The sequence below is a fragment of the Pipistrellus hanaki genome (genome assembly GCF_964339955.1).
Source record: "Pipistrellus hanaki genome assembly, chromosome: 17".
NCBI classification, from domain to species: Eukaryota; Metazoa; Chordata; class Mammalia; order Chiroptera; family Vespertilionidae; genus Pipistrellus; species Pipistrellus hanaki.
This window is the reverse complement of record NC_140519.1, coordinates 6,287,309-6,303,997: the sequence shown is the minus strand read 5'-3', so window position 1 is coordinate 6,303,997 and position 16,689 is coordinate 6,287,309. Positions and strand designations below refer to the sequence as shown.

Sequence of the window (16,689 nt, the reverse complement as noted above, 5' to 3'; positions counted from 1 at the left end):
TTTGTGTAGGTCCTAACATTGTGTTTGAATCCGTAATCATTTTTTGAAAGGGGACTATAATCCTGGGAAGGGAAGTAAATCCTAATTTCTTGTTGGTTTTTAGCTAAATAGCATTTTCTTATTTATTGATTAACTACAGATGAGTTCACTGCTTGCAACTGCAGTCATCTCTATCAGAGGGGGATGTAGATTTCCCTACAAATTGGTGGCATTATCTAGCTCCTCAAGCTAGAATGCTGAGGACCCTGTGATTCTTTTCTCCCCAAACCCACAATCTAATCACTCAGTTCTGATTTTTACCTACCAAATATTTTTCCAAACTCTGCTTCACCACCTCTCCCCCTATTAACATTATCCATCTTCCCTAGTTAAGGTGATTATTGCAAGGACTGTTAACTGTTACACAGTAGCTTCCGCTGGTCAGAGTATCTCCAGTCCTAGTTCCCCAGTATTAATCCTCTACTTAGCTGCCAGTCATCTCTTCTGCTAATCCAATCAGATCAGATCACTCTGCTTCTAAAGCTCTGGCACCTATAGAAGTGATTCTTAATCTTGTCCAGGAATCTAATCTGTTAATAATCTGATGAAAGCTATAGAAACTTTAAAGTGTTAGTAAATGCACATTTGCATATTTTGGGTTTTTGGATCACCCTGGAGTATTTTAAGAAATCTCAAATTATAAGGATATTGTAGCGATCTTGGTCCTTTTTCTCCAACTGTCTACTTTGCTTAGAATGCACATCCTTCCATCCTTTTCTTGCATCTTCTAAGGCTCTGCTCAAATCTTTCCTCCAACCCCCACCATCCCCACCTCCGAGAAACCTGGATTAGATGCACCTCCTGTGTGCTCTTGTCATAGTCCTCAGTGCTTTAAGAGTCTTGATCAATAGTGATAACTTTTTACCTTTAGTATAATAATTTATTTGGTTCAAATAATAATGGCCATTTATTTTAGCTATGTTTCACCCAAATTCTCAAGTAATACTCCCCTTGGAAAGCAACACGCACTTGACTTGTAAACCATTTTCTGCCAAGGGCACATTAAATAGGTGCTCTTATCAGCAGTGGAAAAGAAGTTGCTAGTGTTGCTTGTAAAAGCAGGGAACATCGCTGTTATACAATAGTAACGAGAGAAAATCATGATTGAATAACTGTGCTTGATTTGTGCAGTTTGTGTTTAAAATAGAATGGGCAAATATTTTGGTGTACAGGCTTTTGTTTGAGTCATTTTTAAAAATTAGGCTATTTGGTCTGGTAATGGTGGAGAATTTCAGAACTTGGGATTAGCCCAGGAAATTGAGGACACAGTGACCAGAGCCTGAAATGATCACTACAGTTAGACATAGCCATGGCCTTCCTGCAGTGCCAGCTGCGTAATATGCAGATTTTGAAGCAGTTCTTGATTTGCAAATGCTAATGCACTGCTGAGTGTTTTATTTTAACTTAAGTAATTCTTAATTCATGTTTTTATTTTACATTCAAGAATGACATGATACAGTTACTCTGTAAATGGAACCCTGCTGATGCTCATTCAGATGTTTGATTTTTCTTACACTGAGTGGCCAGATTATTATGATCTCTAAACACACAATAATCTGGCCACTCAGTCAGTGTATATCCTATATAATAAAAGCCTAATGTGCAAATTGTCCCCTCAACCAGGAGTTCTACCAGCAGGCAGGCCAATCAACTGCCCATGTCCCCCCCCCCTGGCCAGGCTGTCCAGACCCCACCCATGCACAAATTCTTGCACCGAGCCTCTAACACACACACACACACACACACACACACACACTAACAGTAGTGTACATTCAGTCCTCTGCGCCTGCAGGCTCTGCATCCACCCATTCAACCAACCGCAGGTCAAACATGTTGGTGGGAAAACATTACATTGTTGCTGACATGTACTGTGGAGTTAGGCCTGTACTAAAGATGTACGGACTTTTTTCTTGTCATTATTCCCTGAACAACACAGTATAACAACTATTTACACAGCATTTCTATTGTAGTGGGTATTATAAATAATGTAGAGATTATTTAAAGTACACAGGAGGATTTGCAAGTATTACCCATTTTATATGAAGAACTTGAGTTTAACATTTATGTTTTCCATTCACTTACAGGAACCAGAAATACCTTCAGAAGAGGGATACTGTGACTTTAATAGTAGGCCAAATGAAAACTCTTATTGCTATCAACTTCTTCGACAATTAAATGAGCAGAGAAAGAAAGGTATTCTTTGTGATGTCAGCATTGTGGTGAGCGGAAAAATCTTTAAAGCTCATAAGAACATCCTGGTTGCAGGCAGCCGTTTCTTTAAGACTCTATATTGCTTTTCCAACAAAGAAAGCCCTAACCAAAACAATACTACCCACTTAGATATTGCTGCAGTTCAAGGTTTCTCCGTCATCTTGGACTTCCTGTATTCTGGTAACCTGGTGCTCACAAGCCAAAACGCCATTGAAGTGATGACCGTGGCCAGCTATCTGCAAATGAGCGAAGTTGTTCAGACTTGCCGAAATTTCATTAAAGATGCCTTAAATATAAGCATTAAATCTGAAGCTCCGGAGTCTGTGGTTGTGGACTATAACAATAGAAAACCAGTTAATAGAGATGGCCTGTCTTCATCGCGGGATCAAAAAATTGCCAGTTTTTGGGCAACACGGAATCTTACCAATTTGGCAAGTAATGTAAAAACTGAAAATGATGGTTGTAACGTCGAGGAGGGCCAAATAGAGAACTACCAAATGAATGACAGTGGCTGGGTCCAGGATGGTTCACCGGAATTACAGGCTGAAAACGAAGCCCCAGCTCAAACAAAAGTGTTCATTTGGAATAATATGGGCTCTCAGGGAATTCAAGAAACTGGCAACAAGACAAGGAGGAAAAACCAAACTGCCAAGAGATTTATTTATAACATACCACCTAATAATGAAGCAGGTTTAGAAGATTGCTCCGCGCTGCAGCCGCCTGCTGCCTATCCAGAGGAAGACATGCCATTCGTTAAGGAAGAGCCAGGTAAACACTGCGTATGGGGTTATTTCCGTTCTCATTTAATCCCATTGGCAACAATGCTGAAGTATGCTTTTTAGGGGTTTTTGTCTTTATAAAACACACGTAACTAATAAATTTAAAGCAGAAGAGTGAAATTATTCAGGCACCTAATTTTGTTGTCAGTATTTTCTCTAGGCCTGTGGATGTGGGTTATCAAAGGCTGTGTTAATAATCAGGCATTTGCCCAGACTGCTGTGTGGCATGCCGACGCCGCTCACGGTTTAGTAATTTGACTTTCCTGCTTTGGACTCTGCTCACTTTTTTTGCACTTGGTGCTAGGAACAATAAATTCTTTAGTTGTAATATGTAGTTTGTCGTTTCATAACATTTTAGAGACCTAGTTAACATCCTTTGCTTTTTTAAAAATATATTTTTTACTTCAGAGAAAGAGAAACATCAATGATGAGAGAGAAGCATTAATTGGCAGCCTCCTACATGCCCTTACTGGGATTGAACCTGCAACCCAGGCTTATGCCCTGATCAGAATTAAACTCTAACCTCCTGGTTCATGGGTTGATGCTCAACCACTGAGCCACATTGCCTGGGCAGCATCCTTTACTCTTTAATGTTTTGGGTAAATTAAACATTTATAAGTGCTTATAGAACTTGCAAATGGTAGTAGGGTTATTCTCATTTGTGTAGAGCTGCTGTTCTTACAATAAATATTACAGAAGCTGGAGTATTTTAAATCTGTCCCACTCTCACATCATTTTCCTTAGTTAAGGGAAGCCTCTGAAATTTTCCTTTGAAATGAGACTTTTCAATATATCCAAAGGAATATGTACAAGAATCTTAGCATATCACATTTGTTGTGTAGGTTTTCAAAATAATAGAATGGAGGGCATTACTGAGGAGTGGAAATAGGTTGGACCTTTTCCTTAATGTAACTTTACTGCCGGTGTCTACCTTTTTATTTGAAGCAGCAGCCCAGGTTGGAGGTTTTCTCGGCAGCCCCCAGGCTTGTCCAGCGCCGCACGAGTGATGTAAGGCTTGTTTTGCCCCGAAGCTCTGTAGCTGTTCAGTGTCTGATTTCCATGATGGTGATCATGTGGGAGAGGAGTACTTTCTGTTAAAAAGAATTACCGGTACTGCTTTTGTTTCCTTTTCCCTTTGGGAAAGGGCAAAATGTCATAGTAATCCTGTGAAATGGTTCCTCTGGCTTTTTAGGTTTGGGGTTAATTTTCATCAGTTGAAATTTTGCTGTTTGAATATCAGGTGTGTGTATAGTGAACACTGTTTGCTGGTCTTCTCCATCCGGTTTATAAGAGTTAGGACATAATTGATATAAAGCCAGGGATTGGCAATTTTTTACTGTAAAGGGCCAAACAGTAGTAACTATTTTGGCTTTACTGGTCATAAGGTCAGTTACTTAACAGCCACTGTAGCATGAAAGCAGTCATACAGGATGGAAAATGCACTTGGATGCGTTCCAGGAAGGCTGGATTGCCGGCCCTTGGTATAGAACAGTGGGTGTCAGTCGTGCCTGTATGTTGGCATCACTTGGGTCTCTCCATAAGTTATTCTAGCTAGTTGGTCTGGGATATGGCCTGGTTGGTGGGATTGTAACAACGTATACAGATGACTATAATGTGAGCCAAGGATGAGAAGCACTCAGGGGAGAGAACCCTAATAGATTCAGGATTTGAAAATGAGCTCTTCTCCTTACCCTCAATTTCCTCATCTTTAAAATGTGCATAAAACCACAACAGCAATCATGGTCATTTTAATCCCTCTTAAAGTTGGGAGACTATTGAGGTTATTTAAAATCGGTTTTCCAGTACAGTGCAATTCCCACCAAATTCTATATAAAATGGTCCTACAGCTTCAGCTTGACTTTCAGTTTGAATACTTAGAATACTTTTATAAGCAGCCTATTCCAATATAGGATAATTAACTATGATTATTGGGAAGTTACTTTATATTGAGCCAAAAATTGCTTTGCTTTAACTACTTAATTTTGTCATTTGGGTAGTATAGCATGAGCCCAACCTCTAATCTGCCTGATGATAACTCTTCCGATATTAGCATTTAAAGAATTTCCCTGGAGTCTTCTGGGCTAAGTGCTATACCCTCCACCTTGTGGATTCTTCCAGTCATAGACATGACCTGGCTTGTTTCACCTGGAAGTTTTGGTGGACAGAATATAGTCTTAGGCAAGTTCCAACCAGCAGAGAACACAGTGAGTCTGTGTTTACCGAGGGTCAGGCCTTGCTCAAGGTCATTCAGCTGGAGATAATAGAGGCAGGACTCATGTTTTGTGAAGACTGTCTAGTAAAAGCATGTCAAACTCAGGGGCTATCATGGGCCAAATAAGGTTTAAGTTTGTGTAGGACACAAAATCAAAAGCTTCAATTTTAATAGAAGCGTAGGTTTATTTCTATAAGGCAGTGGTTCTCAACCTTCCTAATGCTGCGATCCTTTAATACAGCTCCTCATGTTGTGGTGACCCCAACCATAAAATTATTTTCATTGCTACTTCATAACTGTAATTTTGCTACTGTTATGAATCATATGTAAATATCTGTGTTTTCCGATGGTCTTAGGCAACCCCTGTGAAAGGGGTCACAACCCACAGGTTGAGAACCTCTGCTATAGAGACATGCTGAATACAAAGGGCTGAAATAAATGAGATCTTTAACATAAAAGAACATTTTAATAAGAATTAATACTTTTTTTTAGTCAGACACTTAACTTATCAGACACTGAATAACTGCACAAATTAATATGCACAACGCAAATAAACCTATTTTTCTTGTTCTCCAAAAGCGGAATACTTCCTGTTGCGCACACCAAACAAGTCAGTACAAGACTAATTACGTGGCAGTCAGCTGCTAAAATATTTGCTGCTAGTATTAGTGGAGAGAAATGGTGCACCTGCCTGTAGGGCGAGTAAGGGAAATGAATGCAACATGATTATAGTAGTCAGTCATTAGTGAATGTAGTAGCTCATTATTAATCTGTTAACCGAGCGGGGCCTATAAATACGTCAAACATAAACAATATTGGGAACGGGTAGAACATATGAATACGTCCTTGAAATATATGTTGCGCCCTGAGAGGGACGGTATATATTTTTTATAATTTTTTAAAAAATATATTTTATTGATTTTCTTACAGAGAGGAAGGGAGAGAGATAGAGAGTTAGAAACATCGATGAGAGAGAAACATCGACCAGCTGCCTCCTGCACACCTCCTACCGGGAATGTGCCCGCAACCAATGTACATTCCCTTGGCCGGAATCGAACCTGGGACCTTTCAGTCCGCAGATCGACGCTCTACCACTGAGCCAAACCGGCTTCGGCTGTAATCTTTATAATTGTTTGTAAAATTTATATTTTTTTAATTCGATGTTTCCATTTTTTTGTTGGTATTCTTTTCTATTTGTTTGTAATTTTGTATTTTCCTTTGTGCTTTATATATAAACGAAAAAATATATATTTCATTTATTTTAATTAAGTATAAATAAAAAAAATAATAATATAAAATTACGTCCGCTGGGTGTGACATACTGACAGGTCCTAGTGAAAGAGTATGCGCCCGTTGTGCGTTGCGTAATTAAAAAGGGAACTCCCCCATTAACAGGTTAATAGTTATGTATAACGGAATATTGTAAAAATTAAGTTAGGAAGTTTTTATTAAAACACTTCTTGCATACCGTTATATTGGTTGGGCCACAAGAATTTTGTTGTGGGTCGCATGGAACCCGTGGCCACAAGTGTGACATGCTTGGCCTAGAAGACCTATTCTTTTTAAAAAACAAGTCCCTTTAAATCCTTCAAACATTTTTATGAACCCTGAAGCATTGATTATACTTTCGTTTTATTAAGGAAATAGAGGAAGCTTCCAGTGCAATAAATGCTTTAAGATAACTTCGGTTCTATACCTAAATGTCTGCAGAGTTGTGAGCTCTTCACTTTTTCTCCAAGCATTGCTTGGCACCTTTGGGTTTCTTACGCCTACAGTTTGTATACACAGCTCTCTTTTGCCACATACTGTTGAAGCTGGTGTTTGGATGCCTCAAAAAATGCTGTAAGATCCTGAGAGAAGACACGCCCATAGATGTCAGGAACTTGATTAAATTGGAGGCTAGCATGTCTGTTATTGGAGTCACTACTCACAGTTGGTCCGCTTTGAACTAACATCAAGACTGATTCCACTGCCCCAAAAGTCCCACGTGCCACCTCTCTGCCCCTCCCTCCCTGTCTTCAGACTCCTGGCAGCAGTGGGGTCTTTCACATCTCCGTTTTGCCTTTTCCAAAGTGCCATATAGTCTAAGCAGCTTCTTTCAGAGAGGATAGCCGTCCTGCAGGGTGACAGACTTCTGGCACTGAATTCTGAAAGGAATCTTCAGTGCGGTTTTGTCAAGTTGACACCGACCAGTATGACAGACAGCGTCCTCAAAAGCATTCTCGAGTAATGCAGCAGTAGGCTGTGTAACTGATTTCTGTCTTTCATAGAGGCTGACAGAATCCTATAGCAATGACTAGATTTTTCTTAATACTGTACCAATACTTGGGGACAAGGTGGTGGTGGTCAGTGGATAGAGTTCATCTAAAAGCTCCTTTCTCTCATCTGTATTTCTGATGGGAAAACAGCTGCACATTTGTGAGTTGAGTTGAATTGGATTTAAGCTTTATATTTTCAATTTTTAAAATTTCCCTTTGTCTAAAAAAACATAACTGAGTGTTTATTAGTTATGAGAAAAGAAGGTATTAGGATACCTTAATGTGGCACATATGCTTGAATTACTTCCTCTAGTAGAGTAAACTCTGTAATTAGTTACCTGCTGACCACCACTAATGCCCTGTTGTGTTTTGGGTGGTATTTGGTAGTACTTGGCATTATTTTCATGTGCTGCAGTCTAAAAATGCTTTCTAAGTGACCATATTTTTAAAGTTATTAAACATTTTACACTTGAAAAATGGCCATATGATTTGAGACTTCTAATATTCTGACCATGTCACATGTGTTTGCTGTATGAACTGTTTAAAATATGTTTAAAAACCATGGAGCTTGGGCTTTGGATTCAGTTTTGTCACTTAACTAGCCCTGAGTTTATCCCACATAATGTCCCTAATGGAAAGGAAGGAAGGGAAATGTCATAATTCTAAAATCTTGAAAGCTGTAAAACTACCTAAAGCTTTTTCTTAATCATTTTTATAACAAAACCTGATATCTAGTTGGCAGCAAAACCAGCTATTGATAGTCTTACTCCCTTAGATGTGAACCTGTGTGTTTTGTTGTGGAAGTGCTGTTCTGATTACAGAATGCTACGTAAACCCCACCAGGAGGGCTGTAGTTGATTACTTTCTGAACCCTGAATTGTCTGCCTTCTGTACCTCACCTCAGGGGCTTTGGATAACAGGTGATGGGCCTGGATCTTGGGCTAGTTTTCTTCCTCTAAGGATTCCAGATGTTCTTCCTCATTTTCCCAGCATCCTTTTGGTTGAATATAATTTAAGTGGTGATGTTATTGCTTTTGAAATAAACTGCTATAATTGAGTTTTAAATAGTAGTTTGAAAGTCTGGTGCTCATTATAAAACCTTTTTTTTTTTTTTTTTTAGGATATGTTTACTGATTTGAGAGAGAAACATTGATCAGTTGCCTCCTATATATGCACCAACCAACAATCTAAACTGAAACCTAGGTATATGCCCTGACTGGGAATCGAACCTGCAACCTTTTGGTGTACGGGATGATACTCCAGCCAACTGAGCCAACCTGGCCAGGGCCCTGACACTCATTTAAAAAAAAAAAAAAAAAGATGTCCACCAGTAGTTAATAGGCTATAAAATATAGTCATGCCTAAGGCTCTTCAATATTTAATCTTGAAAAAATGCTAGTAGGCATTTATGTGGTGGTAAGCCTGTTCTGCCATCTCTTTTCCCTTCTTTATCTTTCCTCCACCTGTATTCCTTTCCTCTCCTGTCTGCCATATTTGTTTGATCCAAAAGATGGCTGTGCTAACCTAAGTGAGGGCCCTGAGGACACAGACGGTGGCCAGCCCCGTCTGGGTGCTGAGGAGGCTTGTGTGGACCTGGGAGAAGGCCATCTTTGTGGTTTCCACCTGCCAAGGGCATTACGTTTTCCAAACCCTGAAAACGTCAGATTGGAGTTTCAGGAACACTGATTTCTGACACAACTTGAATATTCTGGGTGACCAGATAGATTTAAGTTTTCAAAGCTTTTCTTTCCAGCAAAGTTGTTATATCCAAATATTACATTTCTGGGACTCCAAAATAGTTTTCCATATCGTAACATGAGAAAATGTGATAATAGAAGTTTTATTTAAAACCCCGATAAACTAAGCAACATGCCAGATGATGCTGATGTAAGACTGAGCACACGTGTTCGCAGTGGGGTGGCCGGACGCCCAGCGCGGTGTGATGGGTGATCAGGAAGAAGAGGGGGAGAGCTCCCTGAAGAGGCAGCATGGGGCTGGCCCTCAGATGGCGGAGTTTGCCAGGAGAGGGAGGAGGACTGACCCACTGCGGCTGACAAGTTAGTGGGTGAAAAACAGAAAGGGACTGTCGCAGGGACCTGAGGTTGGTGGGTAGGTTAGGGCCAGGCTATGATTCTCTGTTTGACGCGGTAACTACGAATTTTTTTAGATTCTGAGAAGAGAGGTTTTAATGGGGATTCGGTTTGTTTATATTTGCCTGTAACACAAAGCATTTGTAGGGTGTTGTTCATGGAGCAGGAGCCCAGTGAGGTCTGGTCGTGGCAGAGATGCGCGTTTGGAGTGGTGCAAGGAACGGGAGAGCCCGGCTGGGAGTCGCAGTTCCACGTGGAGGGGAACTGAAAAACATGCTCTTTCCATTGCTTGTGAACCAGGTTTTTAAAAAGCCCATGACCAGCAAGAGGTCATGTTTTAAAAATTCAATAGATGTTAATCAGAATTATTCTAAAAATGAATTCTAAGGAGGATATTGCTTTATTTATTTATTTTTTATATTATTGATTTCAGAGAGGAAGGGAGAGGGAGAGATAGAAACATCAATAATGAGAGAAGCATTGATCAGCTGCTTCCCACACACCCTTATAGGGATCCAACCCACAATCCAGGCATGTGTGCTCATGGCCCATAGACTGAGGCTCAGCCACCGAACAACAGGCGGGGCTGGAGGATGCTTTAAAGATGACAATGTATAACTGTGAGAACAGTGATAGCTGACATCTAAGGTCCACTTAAGATTTTGAAACAAAGTTGAATGCTGGTTTAGCTCAGTGTAGGTGAGGTTTATCTTTGCTCATTCAGCAGAACAGTATATCAAGTATTACTAGAAAGTGAGTTTAAGATGTTAGACAGCATTGCAAATTGAGCCCTTTTTGGTTGCTTGCTGTGTACCAGGCCACACAATACCAGTTCAGTCAGCGAGCAGAGTAGCTCTCTGCCTCTAGCTTAACCTTTGCTCCCGCATACAATAAGGATAAGAACATTCTTACTATTGTGACGGACACATGGGAAGTTTGAGTTAGAGAAAGCATATACAAAAGGACTTACTACTTGATGCATAAACTGTTCTTTGTCTTCTTTGGGGGAGGAGTCTGCTAGTATCTGTTCATGGGAGAAAGACATTTGTAAAAATAGAAGAAATTATACATGGCTTATCATTTAACTCTGATTATTTGAATCATTACACAGCACACATAATACCTGCTACCTTTCAGAAAGAGCTGTTGTGAAACTAACCTTTTAATAGTTCTTTAAAAGGTCTGACAATTGTAGAGAGATCTTAGCTCTTTTTGCTAAGTTTAAGTAAAGTGAAAGATTTCCATAGCAAAGTCGTGAATGTTAGAAAAGCAAATATGTTAGAGAGTTTACTTTTTAATCTTACAGTTTTAGAGAAAAAGCTGGTGAGGAAGACTTACTGCCTTTGCTTCCCAGCAAAGCAAATTCGTCCCTAGATCATGTGAACAGTTGGTTGCCTGGCTTCTCTCCCACTCACATCAACGAAACTGATGAGAAATGAGTTGCTAGGCAGTTTGGCTGGTGCCACTTAAGGTCCAGAAGTGATGTGATGTATTGCTCATGCATTACGCATGCTACTTAGGAAAGCTGTTGTCAGCCTGGCAGAGCTCACCTGTGCTGAGGTTTGTTTTTAATACCAAGAACCAAGTAGCTGGGACCTCTCCAGAGAGATTTACCGTCTAGCACGGGTGTGGTTCTGTGTGGAGAGGAAATAGGCACACAGGAAGACTGCATTAGCCATCTATTGTTGCTGTTTTATACTTAGTGTCCATTAGGATTAAAGATTACAAATTAAGTTCTAATACTTTCGAGATGAGGTAGAAGACAGGAGATGTCTGTTTTAAGAAACAGCAGAGGAAAGCCTTCAACAAATCACTGTAGAACGTTACATAAATGGAAATACCCCATATTTACAAACCTGTTGACAAAGCGCCCTCTAAGCAGACTATGCTTCAGAATTACTGTTTTTAAAAGATAGTGAGAAACTTAATAACATTGTTTGGATAACGATTTGAATTTTATTTTTGAATTTCAAAATACATTTAACTTTTCATAGGAAAACAAAGTTACTGAGTTTCACTTATTTTTCAGTGTATGGATGTGTTTAGTGCCATACACCTGAAAACTGAGAAATTATTCTTCAAACACTATTAATTAACAACTAAACTAGTAATGTTGCAAAGGGCATATTATTTAATAGCATTTAACATTTCTTGAAAAGCTTTTTATTTGTTATGCATTTTTTATACATATACACATGTGACATATAGTTTTATTCTAATAAACAAGAACATTTCATTATGGATTTCCCTTTTATATTTTAATATCAGGGTGTTTTTTTTTAACTTAATCACTTTTATTTTTTTTTAAAGGAAACATATTGACTATAAACAATCCAGACAATAAATACAAAATGAATAAATACAAAATACAAAAATGAAAGAAAAACCAAATTGCTCACTCAGAAATTACCATCAACATTAGGTGAACATCAATTACAATATTTTAAAAAATATATTTTATTGATTTTTTTACAGAGAGGAAGGGAAAGGGATAGAGAGCTAGAAACATCGATGAGAGAGAAACTTCAACCAGTTGCCTCCTGCACAACTCCTACCGGGGATGTGTCCGCAACCAATGTACATGCCCTTGACCGGAATCGAACCTGGGACCCTTCGGTCTACAGACCAATGCTCTATCCACTGAACCAAACTGGCTTCGGCCCAGTGTCTCCTCTTGCCCTTCTTTAATTCACTCCTACAACACCAGGAATCGTTTATTTTTTTATTTTTTTAAAAGACAAATGAGACTAACAGCCTGTTTAAAACATTTTATTGCTCTTATCAAAAAAAAAAAAAAAAAGGCCAAATTCTTTACTGAAGCCTGCAGGAGTCTACATGACTATTTGTGTCTACTTGGGATCAATTAAACTATTCTCTCAGTCATTATGGAAGTACGTTATCCTACTGGCCTCTTAGTATGATGGTACCAATCTGGTGCGTGGTTTGGCTTTATAGCTGCACTAGCACCACTGCTGGGCAGTGTTTCATTGTATGGTTATATTTTCCCACCATAAACTTTTTAACCTTTACTATTGGGAATCGGAGCAGTACAGAATGGTGATACCAAGGGTGGGTCTTGAATAGAAGACAGAGGAGAGACAGTCGATAGTAAGCAGCATTTTAACACTGTTTTCAGAAACGCACTTCATTTGAGGGATTAGATTGTGCCAGTGGGTGAGTCTGGATTCCTAAGCAGGCACCTGAAACATTACCTTGGACTCTAAACTAAGGAGTTTGAAGATTATCGTAAAAGCTGTGGTTAACCATGGGCGATCTTAAGTGAAGGAGCAACGTAAAGATTGATGTTTTTAAAAGGTCTCTTCTGCAGTGTGTGGGAGGAGAGTGGTGGTGGCAGCACTGTTTTTGGGAAGCAAGGAACTGTTGGAGTCATTTACTCACTAATCAGGAGAGTAAAGACTAGTGCCAGTTGCAGGCAGTGGTAGAGAAACGAACGGATGGAACAGATGGAACAGATTTAAAGGGGTTAACATGTTAGTGTGCTTTTTTTATTTTTGCTTTCTATCACATCCTTTCCATAGTTCACTATGAACTCTTGGGAATGGCCTCTAGTTGATAGCTTCCTTTTTATTTTAGCTTTAAACGGTCCTTCTCACCTCTGAGCCATACGATGTTTTATACATCTAGTACTTAGCAATAGTCATCATCTGTTGTGTGTTAGATATAATTATAACAGTTGGTTTGCATTAACCTAATTTCTCCATCAAATCTGATACAAGTAGATGCATGTGAGGAAACTGTCATGGCTCATGGAGCCAGTAGCAGATGGAGCTGGAGCTCCAGAGCACCGGGCGCTGCCGCCCAGCCTCTCCAGGACGCCGTGCTGGCTGCTGAGCGGCCCTGCTCCTGTGGGTGACAATCACGTCCTGCCCTTCGTGCCTGTGGCGTTGAGCAGCTGTTCAGCACTGGCAGACAGCCGCTCTGTGTGCCCAAGAAACAGTTCCCGCAGGGAGTGGTGGTGGTGTGGTGTGGCTGTAATAACAGATTCTTCTCCATGTCTTTCAGATCTGGATGGTGCTCTGCTCTCCGGGCCAGACTGTGACAGGAATGCGAATGCAAACGTGCTGGCAGAAGCCAGCTTGGGGCAGGATGGAGGCGATGCTGGTAGGCACAGCAGGTCTTGTTGTCGACAGTATTACAGTGTCCCTTTAACCCCCCTCCGCCCTGTGCAGTAAGAATTTTTAAAAAATACATTTAAGAGGATTTGAGGCTTGAGAAGTGTTTGTATACATGTTTACTAAGGACCTACTGCAATTTCTTTTTCTTAAAGGAGAGGATTATGTGTAAGTACTTTCATCTGTGGAGTCTGTGATTATGATGGACTTTGAAGCCTGGTAAATAAAAATAGATGGGTATTTCTCCTTTGTTGAGTGGACATTTTAAAACTCTCAGTATCAGCCGAAACCGGTTTGGCTCAGTGGTAGAGCGTTGGTCTGCGCACTGAAAGGTCCCAGATTCGATTCCAGTCAAGGGCATGTACCTGAGTTGCGGGAACATCCCCATTAGGGACTATGCAGGAGGCAGCTGGTCGATGTTTCTCGCTCATCGATGTTTCTAGCTCTCTATATCTTTCCCTTCCTCTCTGTAAAAAAATCAATAAAATATATTTTTAAATAAATAAATAAAACTCTCAGTATCAAAAGTAATTATGATTTCTGTTAAAGTATAGATGGCATGAGGATGGTAATTATTAAAATGATTAATGTATTTGAATTAGCTTTGATATAAAATAATTGGTTGTTGCTGGCTATAGAAAATGTTAATTCTAAATAGTAATATTTACCTGGTATATCAGCTGTACTTTGGGAAACAACGAATTCATGAACATTCCACAGAATTACATGAATACATTGTGAGTCAATTAGAAAGGGAAAGCTTTCTTTACAGAAGAATGACAAGCTCATAAATATAGAAGGGGGCCCGGTGCACAAAATTTGTGCACTGGGGAGGGGTTCCTCAGCCCAGCCTTCCCCCTCTCACATCCTGGGAGCCTTCAGGGGATGTCCTGATCGCTCCCCGCAGTCTGGCCTCCCTTTGCAGTAAGGCACCAGCCCCATCACCCCACTGCTGCAGCCACCAAGGTATTTTCATCAGCACGGACTCCGGTCCCTTCACCATGAAAAAATGACAACTTTCTTCAGGCATTTTCAAGATGTGTCTTTCATAGGATATGACATTTCTTTGTTTTTCTTTTTATCCTCACCTGAACATACGTTTCCATTGATTTTTTTCCCCCTTCCCTCCTATCCCAGGCTCAGCCCCTGTCCAAGCCTATAGCCTCCATCACAAGGTTTAGGCTTGCGAAAGGGATCCCTGGCACCTCTGATCCCAGGCTCGGCCCCTTCCCAAGCCTAAAGCCTCCACCCCAAGCTTTGGCTTAGGAAGGGAGACCCCTCACCCCTCTGGTCCCAGGCTCAGCCCCTTCTCTCCCCCCCATCCCTCCCCACCCCCTCTCTGATGGCCAGCTGGGAGTGACCCGGGTGCCGAAAAGGTTCCCAGGACCCAGATATGTTTGCAGATTAACTGCGAGCACGCCTCGGTACCTCTGCCTTTCACAAGTTCCTCCGAGTCTCAGTGTGCTTTTCTCTATCCTAACAGTCCAGTTGCACCACATATGAGTCTGGCTCCCTAGAGTCTTACCCAGAACTGGAGTTAAGCGCAGTCGGGAGCTTTTGTCTTCCTCCTGCTTGGGAAAGCAAGCTGTGTACTCAGTTGTCAGTCCTCTGTACACGCGCACACATCTCAGTACCTCTGCCTCCTGCAGCTCCCCTGAGTCTCAGTGTGCTTTTCTCTTTCCTTCTAGTTGTAGAATTTCCACTCAGCCAGCCTTCCTGTGGTTCTGGATGATGTCCGTTTTGTCTTTTAGTTGTAGTTTTGAAATTGTCGTGTGAGGTAGTAGTTTAGGTGTTTACCTATGCCGCTATCTTGGTTTTATTCTATGTTTATATTTTTCATCCTTCATCCATTTTTCTAAACCAGTTAGTCTAAAACAAGACTGTGTGATTGCTTGGGGGACAGGAGGAGACTGTCTGGTTCCGCAGCTGGGCTTGGGGGGTTGGTGGGGGGGTAGTCTGTAATGATAGGATAATTAGGAAGAGTAACTATTTTAAGACTGTTCTGTGTTGAATATGTTTGAAAGATAGTATTTTCATGGTGGCCTCCACACACCATTAAATAGTATTTAGATTTACTTCACTGAATTTTCCCCTATGGTTGAATTGTATTTTAAACTTTAGTTTGTTTTCTGTTTAAGATGTCTGCCAATCAGGATATTATAATTAGGTAATAAAGTATAAAGACATGCCAGTTTTAGATTAAAATGTAGAGGTCTTTTTATTTAGCTATTTTAAATTAAGCTCTTCTATCTTAATTCTCATTTATCATGTGTTTTTTTTTTATTACCATTATTACATTGAAATCATTTTTCAATTGTATTAGGTACTTCACATGATTTTTATTACCATTATTATATTGAAATCATTTTTCAATTGTATTAGGTACTTCACATGATTTCAAGTATGGCCTGATGCCTGGCCCATCAAGTGATTTCAAATATGGATTGCTACCAGGTACTTCAAACGATTTCAAGTATGGATTGCTACCAGGTGCTGCAAACGATTTCAAGTATGGATTGCTGCCTGAATCTTGGCCAAAACAAGAAACCTGGGAAAATGGCAAGTATTAGTCAACTAAACATCTGAGTTGTGGTTTTTTGTTTTTGTTTTTGTTTTTAAATCAGGACAGTAGTAGCCCTACAACAGTCCCTGTTCTCAGGGATAGGTAAGCTTTTGAGAGCAAGTTTTCTGTTTATTATAAGTGCTTTTCTGTATGTTTTTTTATTCTCAAAGGTGAATCATCTCTAAACTTGAACAAGTTGAAATGCCCTCATTGTACCTATGTAGCCAAATACAGACGAACACTAAAAAGGCATTTGCTCATTCATACGGGAGTCCGATCCTTTAGCTGTGATATTTGTGGAAAACTGTTTACTCGCAGAGAGCATGTAAAAAGACATTCCCTGGTAAGTAACTTTAAATATAACTGATCTTTGAGCTACACTATGTTAATGTCAGTAAAATTTA

General features: G+C 40.1%; 1 protein-coding gene across 3 annotated transcripts in view; it reads left to right on the top strand.

Moving 5' to 3' along the window:
* The window catches only part of ZBTB10 (zinc finger and BTB domain containing 10), a 50,042-nt gene that overhangs the window by 4,982 nt on the left and 28,371 nt on the right, over positions 1–16,689 (top strand). For all 3 annotated transcript variants that reach the window (XM_084864998.1, XM_084864997.1, XM_084864999.1), the window contains exons 2-5: positions 2,124–3,018; positions 13,613–13,711; positions 16,105–16,281; positions 16,456–16,628. In XM_084864998.1, the coding sequence (XP_084721124.1) occupies positions 2,124–3,018; positions 13,613–13,711; positions 16,105–16,281; positions 16,456–16,628 (1,344 nt within the window). The remainder of the gene's footprint in view (positions 1–2,123; positions 3,019–13,612; positions 13,712–16,104; positions 16,282–16,455; positions 16,629–16,689) is intronic.